Source organism: Neurospora crassa, linkage group IV (assembly GCF_000182925.2).
Source record: "Neurospora crassa OR74A linkage group IV, whole genome shotgun sequence".
NCBI lineage: Eukaryota > Fungi > Ascomycota > Sordariomycetes > Sordariales > Sordariaceae > Neurospora > Neurospora crassa.
Window position 1 is genome coordinate 2,924,214 of NC_026504.1, and position 16,372 is coordinate 2,940,585.

The 16,372-nt window shown below is 51.7% G+C and overlaps 5 protein-coding genes across 7 annotated transcripts; 2 read left to right on the plus strand and 3 right to left on the minus strand.

Moving 5' to 3' along the window:
- The first annotated feature begins 1,278 nt into the window (after positions 1-1,278).
- On the plus strand, positions 1,279-4,007 carry NCU06320. Of its 3 annotated transcripts, XM_011395859.1 has the most exons (4): positions 1,279-1,563; positions 1,641-1,719; positions 1,777-2,963; positions 3,128-4,007. In XM_011395859.1, exons 3-4 carry the CDS (start codon positions 1,797-1,799, stop codon positions 3,866-3,868), a joined length of 1,908 nt encoding a protein of 635 aa, XP_011394161.1. In that variant the 5' UTR covers positions 1,279-1,563; positions 1,641-1,719; positions 1,777-1,796; the 3' UTR covers positions 3,869-4,007. The 3 variants fall into 3 exon arrangements, with proteins under 3 accessions (XP_011394161.1, XP_011394162.1, XP_011394163.1); XM_011395860.1 differs by having other exon boundaries at positions 1,279-1,719; XM_011395861.1 differs by having other exon boundaries at positions 1,279-1,715.
- A 729-nt stretch (positions 4,008-4,736) lies between these two features.
- Positions 4,737-6,609, minus strand: gh76-4 (glycosyl hydrolase family 76-4). Its single transcript, XM_957488.3, has 4 exons — positions 6,550-6,609; positions 5,952-6,446; positions 5,657-5,886; positions 4,737-5,539 (listed from the first exon to the last, which is right to left on the minus strand). Exons 2-4 carry the CDS (start codon positions 6,292-6,294, stop codon positions 4,790-4,792), a joined length of 1,323 nt encoding a protein of 440 aa, XP_962581.3. The 5' UTR covers positions 6,295-6,446; positions 6,550-6,609; the 3' UTR covers positions 4,737-4,789.
- Positions 6,610-7,680: 1,071 nt separating this feature from the next.
- On the minus strand, positions 7,681-11,703 carry NCU06318 (ATP-dependent RNA helicase DHX8). Its single transcript, XM_957487.2, has one exon. It carries the CDS (start codon positions 11,434-11,436, stop codon positions 7,897-7,899), a length of 3,540 nt encoding a protein of 1,179 aa, XP_962580.1. The 5' UTR covers positions 11,437-11,703; the 3' UTR covers positions 7,681-7,896.
- Positions 11,704-12,075: 372 nt separating this feature from the next.
- NCU06317 (stress response RCI peptide) lies at positions 12,076-13,554 on the plus strand. Its single transcript, XM_957486.3, has 2 exons — positions 12,076-12,336; positions 12,414-13,554. Exons 1-2 carry the CDS (start codon positions 12,279-12,281, stop codon positions 12,866-12,868), a joined length of 513 nt encoding a protein of 170 aa, XP_962579.1. The 5' UTR covers positions 12,076-12,278; the 3' UTR covers positions 12,869-13,554.
- NCU06316 (hypothetical protein) lies at positions 13,499-16,341 on the minus strand. Its single transcript, XM_957485.2, has 3 exons — positions 15,180-16,341; positions 14,710-15,091; positions 13,499-14,659 (listed from the first exon to the last, which is right to left on the minus strand). Exons 1-3 carry the CDS (start codon positions 15,424-15,426, stop codon positions 13,678-13,680), a joined length of 1,611 nt encoding a protein of 536 aa, XP_962578.1. The 5' UTR covers positions 15,427-16,341; the 3' UTR covers positions 13,499-13,677.
- Between the last annotated feature and the right edge of the window lie 31 nt (positions 16,342-16,372).

Sequence of the window (16,372 nt, forward strand, 5' to 3'; positions counted from 1 at the left end):
GAGAGCTTGTCGAGCTTGTTGACAATGAAGACAATGGAAACATTGTGTTGTGATGGGAAGCGAGACAAAGCGACTTGTGTGCCGCCGGTAGGTATTTTTAGATGGGAGTTACTGAAAGGTACCTATCTGTTACTACACTCTTGTAGTCGAGATATTCGAATGTCTCTCTGAGTCAGGGACAGCTAGACGGTTGGCCCTGTTGGTAATAGGACGAATAAATTTACGGACTCAGCTTCATTTCATTTTTTGAAGCTGCAATGAAGACTGAGTGTCAAGAACAAGTCACCGGCCTCTCTGCACCCAACTTCCAAGGCCCTTTTTCGAACTCCTTCGTCTGTGTTTTCTCACATGATTTGACAAAAAAAAAAAAAGCTCGAATGCCCAAACAACCTATGTCAGTACGTCCACCATGTCCCGCCACCGAGATGGGTATTTTGGGGCATCTCAATTGCAACTAGGTAGCCACCCCTATTCAAATCCGGTAATGTGAGTCGGATCGCGACAAGGAACCTCGACCCGAACTACGACTGAACAAAGGATGTGACTAGTTTCTCATACTTGACATCATTGTCTTGTTCAAGACAATGAACAAAGACGTAGAGTTCTTTGGGACGAGGCATTCACAATGCATTGTTACTTCGGTCATTTTTCAACAAAGAAAATCTACAATTGATGACCTAGAGGTATGTAGGAACAATGCCCCTTCTTCACAAGTCACGGTTGCCTAGTTCTGGCAGAAAATTAAATCCAGAGTGAGACCAGCCCAGACGCATCCACTTGGACAGCTACTGCGGCTTTTCGATGCGGGCTCAACCCAGATTATCCTATTGAGGATCGACCTACAGAAATTCCGAGAGCCAGATAAAATAACAGAGGCTGAGATTTGGAAAGTCGGTGGTATCATATGCCCGTCGTTATCTGCTATACGACGTGAATATAATTCAAAGTACAAAAGGAAACTGAAGAGTCTTCAGCAAGCGGTGGGCGACCGCCATTATAAGACGATGTGCCAGCCCGTCAGTATTTAACGGTTAGTCCGTTGCGCACATGATGCCGGTTTAGGGCAGTGTTGTGAGGAAGGGACGAACTTGTTGACCTGCTAGCACTGACCAGCCTGTTAAGAGGTTATCTTCAATGGCGCCATGCTGTTTGCGGACCAGTTATCATCTCATCTGAGACCAGATCCCACGGAGACAGTGATTCTGTCACGTCCTCACCACAACGGAGGTGAGGCAGGTACGACAGGCCTCCCGCTGAGCAGAAAGGATGAACTAAAAACTCAGCACAGGTTTCCATTGCAGGCGTCCAGCGTCCTCATCATCAACCTCGCAAAACGTATTTCATCTCGATTGATGTTGACTCTGACCAGTTCAGGCAAATCGAATCCATATCGCAATACAAATTAGTTCTAAAATGGGGTGGTTTTTGCCTGCCCGAAGAACCCACCGTCGGTCCACCACCAAACGCGCGCCAGGCGAGTCGCGACATGAAACGAATAAATTTCTTTCTCGCCGGCAATCACTTTTCTGAGCCAAGTTAGAACATCACCGCCGACAACAAACTGTAAGGACAACGCCATTATTATGGCTACCGACCTAGAAACTGACGATCGATACCATGATTCTTCCTCCGAATTTGAGCCATGGTATGTCATTGAGCTCGAGTCGCGCTGCGGGGTCTGCACCGAGACCATCACGCAGGAGACGCCGGTCATTGTTTGTACAACCCCCTTTTCCTGCGCATCCCATGAGGTGCCCTTGCCTGACTGAAGTTTAGTAATCGGATGCCGGAATAGAATGGTCTATCTTGGGCGCACTGCTACAGTCGCTTTTCCCAAAACCTTTGTGCATCTTGTGGATGCATACCTCGATGAGAAAACAGAAGTAAATCTGTGTAACCTGTGCTCTATATCGACAGAATGCTCCGAACACGGCACAGATCCCGACAGACTCCATGTGGCCACTGCCGTACACAAGGGCTGCTTCGTGATTGCGAGACAGTCATGCCCTCTCGCTCCTCGCCTGACCTGCGAACGGATCTGGGAACTTGCTGTGGCGAGAAATCCGTGGCCACATGGGTTCCAACCCCCAAAATCCCTCTCCCTTGAAAGCCCTTATCTCATGAGCCCACAGGCCGTCAATCAGGTTGCTTCAATCATCAGCATTCCCCAGCTGAAAAACTTTCCCTCCGAATTGGTCGAACGAATCCGGTCGTATTCACCAGGAGATACTCCGTTTTGGAGGGCTGTAGCTGCTCTGACAGTTGCATCTTCGCTGCCCGACCTTCCAGTCTTTGCTGAGCAACGCGTGAAGATACGTCACATACTGCACTGGAAAAGAGGCGGGCAAATAGTGACAGTAGGACCCAGAGGCCAAGACGATGTTCTCCGTCTTACTTTCGACGTAGATGGGATCCGAGAGATCGAACGGTTTTGCCAGCGACTGCAGTGCGAAGAGCGGCAAAAGCACAACCGCAGATTTGCCTACGTTCTCTTGGGTACGAAACGCGACGAACTTGCCTTGGATAAGAAACACGGCGAATTTTCGCGCAGATTTGCCTACTGCAGAAATGGCCTTTTGCGACTCGCCTTCGATGCCGACGATATATATTTTGACAATAAGCATGAGGTACTGTTGCCCTTTTTGCCGCGCATTTGGAACACACCTACGCCTCCAGACTTGACCAATTGTAATTACTTGTACCACGAGGAGTGTTTCAAGGTCTTTTCGACCGGGTATTATATCAGTCTAGACTCCATCTCTGGCCTTACATTTGTCTACCGCGGCAAAGAGCTCGTTGCGATCCACCCTCGTCGCGGCGATGACGTTGAGATGAACTGTCCCAAGGTTCCATCTTCCAGCTCTCCAAAGATACAGGAAGCCTGCTTCTTCCTGCCTGTCAGCAAGGAGGATACTATCCTCGGAATAGGTGTAGGGATCTATCAGAATGCGTTTGTGGTAGTGGTACGTTTCTAGACCCCAGGTTATCTTGTGTGCTGCCTTACCTTCCTCAGTTTCACCCGCCTCATGCTTCCAATCAGTCTCTGCGAAATACCTGTTTTTTCCGCCACGCTCCCGATTCCTACCGTGCTTTTTCTCAAATATCTAACATATTAATCGTATAACAGGTCAAGAAACGTCTGTCCGGCGATTCTGTCATCGGCCTGCCTTGCCCCGATCCGCCTAGAGATGACCCCAGATGGGAGGGTCCTGACGAGGATGAAGGAGACTTTTTTGACAAAGAGGAGTTCTTTTGGGGTCAACGCAATCCGATAGCTCTGGTCTACGGAATTCCGGGTAAGAAGAAATACGTGGATATGTTGGCAGGCTATCGGAGTACTCCTCCAGCGAAACCTAAATGGGAAGGTTGGACTGGGACGATTCCTCATCTATGGCCCAGTGGTCTCTTCAGCTTGGATGATGATGCGGATCTCCGCTTCTACACTCGTGCTCCCCTCCGCGGGGTCGTCGCCGCTCAGATGTTTTACTATCCCTCTCGTCGAAATCGGCCGACAGAACGCGTCTGCTCAGGGATTATTTTTCATTACGACAACGGCGGCTCGCGGGTAGTTGGAGAGATTCGACTCGAGAACCGCGCCAAGCTTGCGGGCGAGACGATCATCAACCCCAAGCTCATTTGTCTGGAGTGCGATATACTCCCAGGGTTTGACACGCCGAACATCCACCTCGTGACAGAGTCCGAGGTCGAGAGTGGAGCACATCCTGACGATTGGGGCTGGTCCTTCGACGATTGTCCTCGATTTCCGGGAATGGCCTTTACATGCCACCCCATGAGAGGCACAATCAACTGGTGGTTTACTGCACGTCAACGGAACAGCATTGAAATTTATGAATGGGCAGAAGACTGATGTTGTTGAACTTCATGTACATAAATCTCTCCGTAATGACGATACTTGTAACTTGGAAAGGGCGACAATAACCAATGTATAACTACCAGATGTATCAGTACGGATAGAGCACGTTTGTTCTTAGTCTACCTGTCAGTTGAAGCAAGTTGCCATGGGGATTCCCCCCCTCAACTGGACATGCAATGCACCCACCCACTATAACTTTCCTGGAAGCCCGCTGTAACCAAAACGTCCACACATCTGATTTCATCCCCACGGCGCTTCAATTTGATCAAGCACCGCAATCTCAAAGAAAATCTGTTTTTCTATGGTGCGGTAGGTATCACAGCTTAATGTTATATTCCATGACCAAATGGTCTCACACAATAGCACTCGTTGGGAGCTTCAAATTGCGTAGTGTCCAACGAGGGTTTCGGTAAGAGGTCGATTGTTCGCCAATCCGGCCTTGCTGTGGGGTAAATCCAACAGCACCACGATGTCCAGGTGTTCGAACGTCTTTCTGATGGCATGCAACTACAAGATAGACGACCAGAGGCAGTCATGGCTATATTCTCTCCTTTGATGAGTCGAGAAAAGGTCGAGGTGTCATTCTTCAACACTGTCAGTATATGCCTCGATTTTCATAGAGCACCATGACTCTTCGTTGGGACAATTCGCTCTATTGGACTTCGATCGAATGGGTATCCACGAAAGGGTCAATGTCACTCTTGACGTTGATTTGAAAGGGCATAGGAAAATGCTCAGTATATAGGCCCCAGCTTGGATGATGTCTCCATATCCGCACAGGAAGGAAGTCCTCTGCTTAGATAAGTTCCAATACCACAAGACCATCTACTGGAACCTTGATCATTTCAGATTTACCCAAGGGAATTTGACCAAATATTTTCAAGCATCGCCCCAATCCAACTGTAACAATAGACTTCAGCCCTGATGCCTGAAAAAATTACTTTCCCTCGCAATCTTGTACCAAATCGACAACTTCTCCTTCTTCTCCTTCTTCTTCTTCTCCCCAGCCGCTGCTGTTGCCGGCGTAGCCCCACCCTCCAGCTTCTCGAAAGATCCTGAGGCCATCAGCACAAACGCCGCCCCCAGCGTCCCCAGCGTAAACGCCGTAAGAATCCACGCTCCCACCTTATCCCCCTTCGTCAACTCCCTCAGCTCCGTGGGATCAACCACTCCCTTCCCCGTCCCCGCATGCGGATTCCCTTTACTCGTTCCCCCGGTCTCCCCCGTCAGCGGCGCACCTTTATTGCCCGCTTTCCCATCACCACCACTAGCGTTTTCGTTGAACACCAACAACGACGACAAAGCCGCCAACACGCTCATCTCTTGCCCTGCTCCCGTCAACCCATCGTACCCGCCCGTCGTCCAGCGGAAGCCGCACGCTCGGCCGTCGTGGAGGGGACCACGGCACGAGTCGACGGCCGCGGCGGTAGAGTTGCGCAAAGCTTTCTCGATGGCGTCGCGCGTGAATGGCGCGAGCTGCGTGGTGGTTGCCAGCCATCGGTGCGTGTAGCCCTTGAAGGAAAGCATGTCGGTCTTGCAGAGGATGACGGTGGGCGTCTCGCAAGAGAGCTCGATCATGGGGCCGGCGTGGAAGAAGAAGGCTATGGTCCGGTCGAGGAGGGCTTGGACGCGGTTCTTCCAGAGGACTTGTTCTGGACCTTTTGTCTGTTTTATATATATATAATTTTTTTTTCGGTCAGTCAGTCGATCAATAAGTCCTGAGATTTGCTCGAGGATAGGCAACCGGCCGTGGGTCGAGGGCGAGGAATTTTGGCAACTTACAAAGCTATACATGAAGGCCGCCCCTTGCAAAAATATTGCCGCGTTATATGAGAACTGCGCCTTGAACACATCCGTACAATTCACCCCCGTATGCGCTCCATCGTACACATTCCCGTCCTCGGTCATTAGCCCGACTGCCATCATCCAATCCCACGTCTTTCTTGCATGGTGCGCGTACGTTTCGTTTCCCGTGTACCTCGCCAGTCTGGCGCCGAGGTTGAAGAAGATACCTGAAACAGTACAGCTCATGCATTAGTTAGAAGTGGGCGACTTTAGAAAAGCTCGGCCTGCTTACCGTTGCTAATTGAGTTCTTGTAATCATATCCAATGTTCGCCATTGGTATCTGCCATCGCAACCCACCACCACACACATCATCATGTCTTCCAGGATCCGCCTGGGTGTGAAACACCGCCTGAGCGAGCTGCAACCACTGAGGCTTATCAGCCGGAGGGTCGGGAAAGCCGATCTCGGCTGCGAGCATAGCGGATAGGCCCCAGAACCCCTGGTCGTCGTTGCCCATCGATATGGTGTAGTTCTCAGGCATGTAAGCGTTGAGCGGTGGGCCCGTATGGAAGAGCATAGAGGAGGTGATCAGCTCGTTGTAAGACGAGTCGCCCGTGTAGTGCCAGTAGTCCATCAGGGTGCCCCAGAGCGCACCCGATTCCCACCAGTAGTAGTCGCCGGCGGGGGGAGGGCCGGGGAGGATGCCGGGCGTTTGACCGGGTTCTGAGCCATGGTAGTAGGTGAGGAGATCCGAGGCGACGAGGGAGGCGGCGTGTTTGATGGAGTCTGGGGACAGTAACACGCACAGGATGGTGTTAGTAAGTCTGCGACGTGGAAGGATATTTGTATTTTGGTCGAGCGGGAGATTGACGACTTGGGAGTAGTGTACCTGGAGAGTTCAAGTCAACTTGGAGAGCTGCCAGGGCCTGGCGGGCTACCCAAAAAGCTGTAATGACTATATTACGCATTATCCCTACCTCTAGTCGGGAGACATGGGTTGACTGTATCGTATCGACGTTGATTCCAATCTTCAAGTTGCGAGTTTCTTCGGGACACGAGCAACCAGGCGGGAAGAGATAAAACCGAGAAGCGGCCAGGGAGGAGAGTGCTGAAGCTCCCCATTCCAACGCGTGATCCAAGTACCAACTCAGGGACACGCGGGGAATACAGAACGCCCGGCATGTTGCTTGAGTCCTGTATGCTTGCGAGTAGGAATGCAACTTTGGAGGGGCTGTCCATACCCGTGTGATTCTGTGAAGCACCAGCTGTCATCAGACGACGGGAGCCGATCTTGTTCGTCCCAGATTGGGTGACGCCAAATGTCCTAGCGCCACAACGTTCTCGAGCGCCTGTTTCTGTAAGGGGAGAAACGTGCACACCTGTGCATATCGGAAATGTGGTCATGGCGATATCCTAGTGGTGTCTCAAAACTCGGTGTACCCGATATCTCCAGTTAGTGGAACTCGACGTCTTTGATGCCTTGAATATAACTTTATTCTCCATGTTAGACATAATCATTGTCGTAGTGGTGAAAAGAGGGAGAAAGGCGATAACTTGCTTGCCGGCAACGAGATCGGTCTTGGGATGGTGGACGGAAATATCGGACGAACTGGTGCACCGGCCGATCTACCGTTCGTGTTCCTGAATCTCTGTCGTCATGATGGCCGTATCGTATTGGAACTCTCCACAGTCATAGAGACGTTCTCGCATGTTTTAGAAAGTGTTCTTGTGGCTTCAGTCCTAAGCATTGAAATGATGAGGTCAGACTCATCAACTGCCTCGTACCCAGTCTGAATTTCTGGACTCGATATTGTTGATACCACCAGTCGTGGGACACTCGACAGTCGGCATCATCTCACGTTGCACGCCGTACAACCGGTGCTACGATGTTTTCGGAAATTAGTCCCCTCAGGCGCCTCCATAGCCGTCCGTCCATGATTCAGTGATATCCCTTGCGTCAGCTCCCCTCATAAGACATTCTGATCCCGGAGGTTTGTTATATTTGGGTTGATTCTCCATTTGAGAAACAAACTGTTCGGAGACCAAACGATATCGACATGAAGTGCTTCCACATATTTGGCAAGTCTGGGCCTGTTAATCACCGTGAGAGCAACGAAAGGGTATCTTCTCTATATTCAAATTTTGGGTGACTGACGTGTTTCAAAATGAGCCTGATTCAATAACCAGTTTTAACCAACCAATGCAACGCTTGAACATGCTCCAGCAAGTTGACAACTTAACCCCAAGTACCACCGCCACCACCACCACGTCCGCCTCTCCTCTGCGCACTAAGACGCCAGTCATCAGCGCCGGCGTACTTGTTGTACAGCGGTTCGATCCGTTCGGCCTTCTTCCGCTTCGATAGCTTGTCGGTCGGCGCCATTTTGAAGAAGGTTGGTGCGGCCTCGACCAGCCACTTCGGCTCGATGCTGGTTGTGTAGTGCATGTACTCACGGGTGGTCAAGACCAAGGTGTGATAAACGACCCACTCAGCTTGCTTGCCGAAGAGCGCCGAGCTGGGATGCAGATACACCGGCGTGCCTTCGATCAGCGTCTTGTAACCCTCTTGAGGGTCCTTGCGAGCCGCGTTGCGGAAGAAACCGGCGCAAAGAGCTTGCCGGACCTTGTTGGTATCGCGGCCACAGCTGATGACGGGATGCCTGTGGCGATCCATGATCTTGACAATCTGGTCACGCACATCTTTGGCGCGCCGCATAGAACGTGCCTGAATGAAGTTCTCGAAACACCAAGGGTTCGCATACCCGTTGTTTTTCCACGAGTTGTAGACGTTGAGGAGGGTCAAATGATCTCCATGAGGATCGTGGAATTTGGCCTTCTTCTGGTCCGCCTGAGCTTGCTTCTCCTTGGGGCGATAAAAGACATTGGGGAGGTTGAGCATGGCGACAATAGTCACCATCTCGTCTGAACAGCCCTTTTCCACAGAGGCAATAAGAACTTTAGCAAGGGCTGGCTCCATTGGAAAATCAGCCATCTTTCTTCCAAGGCGTGTCAAAAGACCTTCGTCGTCCAGCGCAGCGAGGGCGTAGAGCTCTTCCAGGGCTGTAAGCATAGTATTGACGGGAGGTGGGTCCATAAAGTCGAACCGGAGAAGGTCGTTGATGCCCATGGCCTTCAGCATGAGGATGGTGTTAGACAGATTCTGGCGCTGGATTTCGGGGATTGTGGTAGGTAACATTTCAGACTGGTATGCGGCTTCTGTATACAGGCGGAAGCACTTTCCTGGTCCTGTTCTACCAGCTCGACCGGCTCTCTGGTTGGCTTGAGCCTGCGAAATAGGAGTGACAACCAACGAGTCCATGCCAAGTTTGGGGTCGTATGCGTTCTGCTTGACGAACCCTGGATCAACAACGTAGTAGATATGGTCGATCGTGATGGATGTCTCGGCAATGTTGGTCGCGATAACAACCTTTCGACTCCCTGGCGGCGCTGGGTCGAAAATCCTACTCTGCATCTCGCTAGGAAGGGCAGAGTAAACGGGCAAGATGAGAAGCTCAGGAACGTTAGGGCCCAAGGCTTTCATCCGTTCGTATAGAATTTCGCAAGCCGTGTCAATTTCTTCCTGTCCTGTCAAGAACAAAAGGATGTCGCCCATTGGCTCGCTGAGATGGATTTGCATGACGGTGGTGAGAGCGGCATCCAAGTAGTCTGACTCTGGCTCACGGGAGTAGAGAATCTCGACAGGGAATGTACGACCAGGGATGGTAAAGATGGGGCATTGGTTGAAGTACTCGCTGAACTTGTCGGCATCCAAGGTAGCACTAGTGACGATAACCTTGAGGTCCTCCCTTCTCTTCATTGTCTTTTTCAAAAGGGCAAAGAGCACGTCGGTGGCGATGGTACGTTCGTGGGCCTCATCAAGCATAATGACCGAGTATCTCTTAAGGTCGGGGTCGATCAGGATCTCTCTCTGAAGCATACCGTCGGTCATATACTTGATCTTGGTTGCTGGGCTGGTGACGTCCTCGAATCTGATGGTATAACCAACTTCTTGGCCAAGCTGGCAGCCGACTTCTTCAGAAACACGTTTCGCAACAGACACGGCGGCGACACGGCGAGGCTGCGTACATCCAATCATCCCATTGTTAGTAAAGCCGGCTTCAGCCAGGTATTGAGTAAGCTGTGTCGTTTTTCCGGATCCCGTCTCGCCGACAACAATAAGGACCTGGTTCTCCCTCACAGCCGTGATTAGTTGTTCTCTAAAGGCAAAGACGGGGAGAGATTCTCGTTGCTCCTTGATGCTCATGTTGGTGCGCCTGCCTAGCGACACTTCTTTGGGTGCAACGGCCCTCTTCCACTCAGGAACAGCATCGGGAGCCGCTGGTGCTGCTTGAGCGTTTTTGCGCAAATCACTAGCAAACTTTCTGGTCTCCGGGTTGGCCATAGGATCTTGCCATTGGGAGGACAAGTCAACCTTTTTCTCCTCTGCTTTTTTGGCTTCAGTCTCCTGCTGCCGCAGTTCCTTTCGTTCTTTGGCAAGATTGGTGCCTGCCATGGCGGCGCGGTTAAGGGACCCGTCGGGAGCTTTAACAACGCGGATGGGTGACAGCTCGAGTGACTGTTTGGTCTGTCCAGCCAGGAAGGGAGGTTCCTCGTCTCGAACCTCGATATCAACATCCTCCTCAAGCTCCATCTGTCCCTCGCCTTTGAGTGTTGCCTGGTAGTCCTCTTCAAGTTCTGGGTAATCGGATGCCTTTGCAATGCCTGCCGCAATCATTTGACGAATCTCCCATCTTTCAGGAGACGTCATCCTCTTCTTGTGTTGCCTGGCATTTGCTGTCGCTTGGAATGCTCCCTTGTCACCAAAGCCGTTGGTGACAACATTCTTTGTATCGTATCCTCCTCTCCCGCCCAATGCCTCCATATTGGCGCCCGAACCTATCCGCAATTGCGGTGCGAGGTCCATGCCCGTCTCTTGGTCTACGTCCTTCATCGACAAACCTACTCTACCTCCCTCGAGCTTAATGACTTTGACTTTGACTTCCTGACCCTTGGATAAGAGATCCGAAGGGTGATTGACACGCTGACCGAAAGCGGATACATGTACTAAGCCGTCAACCTTGCCCTTAACGCCATGCAGGTTGACAAAGGCACCAAAGTCCTTGATTCCCGTGACGTGGCCTTCGTAAACCTTGTATAAAATAGGGGAGTCGTCCACCTCGCGCGGTGGTGGCCGTCGGAAATCACCATCGTATTCATCATCATATCGGCCCTTCCGTCGGCCTCTTGGTGGCGAAATTGACCTGGACCTTGACCTCGACCTTGACCGGTATCGCTCCTTGCGCTTCCTCTTCCCGTAGTCGTCTGCATAGTCGTCTCGTTCGGGGGTGCGGCTTCGTTTCCTTGGTCGTTCTTTCTCCGCTCTCTTAGGCTCGAGGCTTTCGAGTAAGGCCAGGGTGTCGTCGATGACATCCACTTCCTTGTCCGGGATGGACAGACCCTTGAACACCTTTGTCTTTTCCTCGGCAGATTGACCATGCTTCTCGTTTTCATCGGCGCGGGTCTGTCCATGGTTTTGGCCCTTGAACTTTGGGTGCAAGGTCAGGACAAGTCTGTCGATACTCTCAACCAAGCTGGGCGGGAAGTCGGCGCCGATGGTGGCCAACTTCTGCTTGAACTCGTCGAATGACCCGCATTCTACTCGTTGGGCGATGATGAACTCGGCGAGCGTCTTTTCGCTGACGCCCAAGTGGTTCTGCAACTCGGACGTGACCTTGGACACGAGCGACAGAAGCTCGAGGCTCTCCAAGTCGTCCATGGTGGTGGCCGTCTGGTGACTTCAGTAATTTGTGGCTATCGTCCGTGAATAAAATCGAAAGTTGTATGAACGTCTCTCAAGCAAAGGAGAGCGTTAGGACAGGGAATTCGACAGCTCCCGTCAACGGGCAGTGGAGGGGAGATCTGTTGTGATGGCTTGAGTTTTCGCAGAAGGTCCAGAAATCCGGCACCTCGAGACGATGTTGGGAGATACAGTGACAACGAATTGCCTGTAGCGGACGCGAAAAGCCGAAAAGTGCAGTGATGCGCGCGGCCTGTCCATTGCCAGCGGCCAGCGACAACGAGGCTCCATGATCCGCCAAGAAATGGAACCTGCCGGAGAGTTCCCGTGACTCATCGTTTTATTCCAGCCATCACAGCCACTTAAAATGGTATGGTTTTGGAAGCGCACGAGTCAGTACTCGATGCCAGTCATTGAAGGGAACCTTGATGGCCACATAACCCTAACCCCGTCTCTAGCGGGCAGAATTGAGTCCGTTGAAGGAACGTCTTCCCTTTGCCCCTGTCGTTCATCGAATCGGGCGGGGTTCCTGGTAGCTTACGCAAGCTCCCCTGGCGCAGGGCCTGGCCTTTTCGGCGCGTGACCCGTCCAGTGACGAAGCCCCATCGGTTGCATCATTGAGGATCCGCAGCCTCTCCATCAGTCCATCTTTCCTCCATTCGTCTTACATCGTTTTGGATGCTTGAACCATTCCACTTACCATAAACATCAAGACCTTCGTTTTCAACCTACCTATTTATCGTCAAAATAGTCACACCTTTCCAGTCCTTTTTATTTGTATCCTTGCGTCGTCTTGGTTGCACAGTACAACAAGCACAACAATGTGGTCCACCGACATCTTCCTCGGCTTCTTAGCCATCCTCTTCCCACCGCTGCCTGGTAAGCTCAACATCATAGTTCAAACGAAGTCGCCTTACAAGGCTATCTACGATCATCCACTAACCCCTTCCCCACAGTCTGGGTCAAAACCGGCATCTGCTCCGCTGACTCTTTCATCAACCTCCTCCTCTGCGTCCTCGGCTTCCTCCCCGGCCTTCTACACGCCTGGTACATCATTGCGAAGAACCCTACCCCACCATTTGACTACGACGGCGCCGTTTACGACGCCAATGACATCGGCCGTGTTGAAAGCGGTCAACGAATTTATGTCTTTGTCCACGACCAGCCCGGCAACAATCAAACCGGCGGTGGCCGCCACTACCACCACCAACAAGCCGCCCACAAGAATCAGCAGCCGCAGCGACAAGGGCCCATGAATTACGGTACCACCGCTGGCCACGCGCCCCAAGATTCGGGTATTGCACATGCTGGTCCTAGCGCAGGAGGAGACAGCGACAACAGCCATGCTGCGCCCCCGCCGAGTTACGCGCAAGTAGTAGCAGGTGATCATAAAATTCAGACTCAGGATTAGGGTCCTTCAACATCTACGACGCCGATACCCACTGTTAATGGCTCTACTTCTGCAACCACCAAGACAGAGGGTGCTACTCGTTCTTTCAAAAATTGGAGGAGTGCGGCTTGCGATTGCCAGTGCGCTTGCGAGTGTCCTGAGCAGCAGTGTTGCAGCCCCCAACAACCGCAGTCGTCACATTTGGCTTTGGTGACGCAGTGGTTTCCTTTTTACGGATCTCCGTGGCATCCGTAAGGATTGTTGATCAGTATGTGAAGAGTTCTAGGAGATACAATGGGTTGCGGGAATGACCGATGATGGGTCAAGCAGGTATATTCAGGCAGGGACGGACTAGTCACTTTCATGCGCGTTGAGTTACTTCTTTGCTTTGATGGCTTATTACGATGGGATAGTACTGCGTTTGGTGTTGGGTTATTGTCAGGATATATGAGGACATGGGATTTGGAGGCAACAGTGGAATTTAACTTTCCATTATTTTCGGCGACCTGTGCTTTCTCTTGTGATCCACGATGAACAAGGAAACTTATTCCTGTTGGTATCTGCTAGTCTCCTATGTTTAACGGCCGAGATTCTACGCAACAATGGTGATAAGACTACACTCCAACCTCTCCAGCGAGCTCGATTTGCCTTCATCTAATGCTGCCCATGGTAATTTGGCCGTGTCTTTGCAACGCACAGCCTGCGAGGGTAGAACAACCTACTTATGCTGTTCCTCCATGTAACCATATGTTTTCGCTCAGAACCCACCATTTCGAATGTCATTCTCAGTTGCAATGACGGTTGCATGACCCCAGATTCCCACTGAAGAACTAAAGTGCCCACTCAATTTCATCATCTCCAACTGCAGAACCAGCCGGGGCGTTGTCAACCGGGGCACTACCGACCGGGAGAGCATTAACCGGGGAAGCATCAACCTCCGGGGCGTCATCCTCTAGGTCAGCGTTCAAGAAGTCGCCCATGCCATCGCCGCCCTCAAACGATCCGGTAGGGTTGTGGATGCTCGGGCCCGGCCTGGGATTCACCACCGGCTCCTTGTATCCCCACATAAGCTCCTGGGGTAGGAACTCGTAAAAGGTTGGATAGCCGTCCACCGATTTTTTGATGAATCCGACGCCGTAGTTCAACAGACAGATGTCCATCTTGAACTTGAAGCCAACCTTCATCAGAGCCAAGATCTCCTCCTCCATTACCAGATTGTAGGTAACATCCTCTACCGTGTTGTGCATTGTGTTCTCCCAACCGTCGCGAACAACGGTGGGTTTCACCTGAAAGAAGCCACAGGGTTTAATCGTGTTAGCATCACCAAGGTGCTTGTTGATACTCATAAACTTGGCGTGGCACTCGTCGTTGGGCAAAACGATGCTCACCACCTCGTACGCCTGCTGAGTGATGGTCTTGTTGACGGTCGGGAACCCGGCCAGCTCTTTGAATCTGATGCCGTTTTCGTGTCCGCACTTGGAGCTCATGAGAATGGACATCACAATGCCGATATTCTGGCGGGCGGCTTTCTCGTCCATCAATTCGCGTGCCCAGGCCATTTCATCGTCGTCCTCGCAGGTCACGAGACGGGCGGCGGAACTAAAATTACCAGGGAGGAGGAGGAGGGTCTGGACGAGCAAAGGCATTTCCTCACGAGCCTTTCGACAGATCTTTTGAGCATTCTTGATGTCCTCGGCGTACTCAGGGCAAACGTCGTGAAGATCAACGTACTTGAGGAAGTTGGATACAAGATCTACGCCGGCAGCATAGTCTGCTGCTCCGGGGGTAGTCAGACGCATCAGGGTCTCGGAGCTACGAACATTAGCTTCATGACAGTCAAGGAGGAGACAAGTTGAACTAACAAGAATCCAGCGGCCACGCCGGTAAAATCGACATCCCAGTGCTCCGGCTGGTTGGGATTATAGTAGCGAGAAGCATGCATACCAGGCTTGCGCTGCACGTAGTCGTTGGCCGCGATATCACGGATGTCGTCCTTGTCCAAGCCGTCCAAGTCACGGCTGGTAAGCGACGCGGTACCCTGAAACTGGCGAGTAGTAGTATCAATGCCGCCCAAGAACAGATATCTGCTGAATAGGTTCTCCTTCGTGCTATCGAAGCGACGACGGGCACGGTAGCGTTGAATACACTCCTCGATGCGGTCAACGAAAGGCCGGCCGGGTGGGTAGATGGACTTCCTCTCTTCTTCGTACTCCGCCGGCGTAATAGGAGGGTCGCAGAAGTACTCTGACAGTAAGAGCGATGTCAATATACCGAGTGAGCGGGAATGGTGCGGTAGACTTGCGATCGTCATGGAAAAACACGATAAACTTACCTTCAAAACCAGTGGGGCGCTTCTTCTGACCCTTGCTCTTCTTGGACTTTTTCTTCTTCTTAGGTACTGCAGTTTCGGCCAAGGGCATGTTCTCCTTGCCATCAACAGGGCTCGTGTCGCCATCTGACGGCTTGGCCTCCTCCTCACCATGGGCGGCGGCGTTGTCGTTGTCAGAAGACGGCCTGGCTGCTGTCACTTCCGCCGGAACGTCCCCCGAAGAGGCGGAGTCCTGGACGTGAGTAGACATGCTCGGGCAAGGGTGTAAGCGAATCAATTGGGCGAGAAGTGATTACGGCCTGGTGGTCTTTGTGGTGGCTGTGAGAATTCTACACCTCCGCGTCCCTGTTGGTCTTTCGGTGAGTGACAGGTGAGTAGAATGTGATGATGGAGGGGTTTTCAGGCTAGGTCTACCCAGACACTCGCCGACCGTTTGCTCTCAAATGGTTTTGCGGCGTCCAGAATTTGCGCAGAACGTACGCGTGTGATCCAAATTTGCTAAGGCTTGCTGTTTTGCGGCTGAGACTGCCTGCTGGGTGGTTGTCGCTGCCTTTTTGGTCGGTGTGAGAAAGGCAGAATTAATGTAGAGGAAGACTGCAGGGTAAAAAAGAAGCCAGAAATGATTTTGTACTGGCAAAAGTACGGACCGGCAGAGAAAAGGAAACAGAAGGAAGCCAATAGAGGTAGTTAGTTTAGTCACAGTTAATGAGATGAATTCGAGATCTGAAACTCATCCGATATCGACCGCTTCACTGCTCTTTTGCGTAGCAAACTGGAGCAGCATCATGTTTCCATCGCATCCGTGGTCCACGAGATGAAGTTACCGATTCTATCCCGGACAACTTTGCCAAACGGTTTTCCTAGGTAGAGAGGATTGTAAACTAACTGCATGAAAGTTATCGACAGAAATATGTGAGACGAAGGTTGAACCTTCCGGCTGTATCGAAATTTGGTGTGGTGTTGAGTCGGCAAGAACGAAGGACACTTCTCTTCACTCGCCTTCCGCGCTGCTAAAGAGCTGTCCCTGCAGACTGCAAACGCTGCAATGTACCTCGGTCTAAGCTCTCATCTGGAATGCCACTATGGGGGTTGCGCCTTAGATCTTTCTCGTGTTCCATTTCAAATCGCGACGAAGAGACAAAGAGCAGACGGGGCGACAAATCCCCCAACACATTGGCTACGCCTGGGCGATCAAG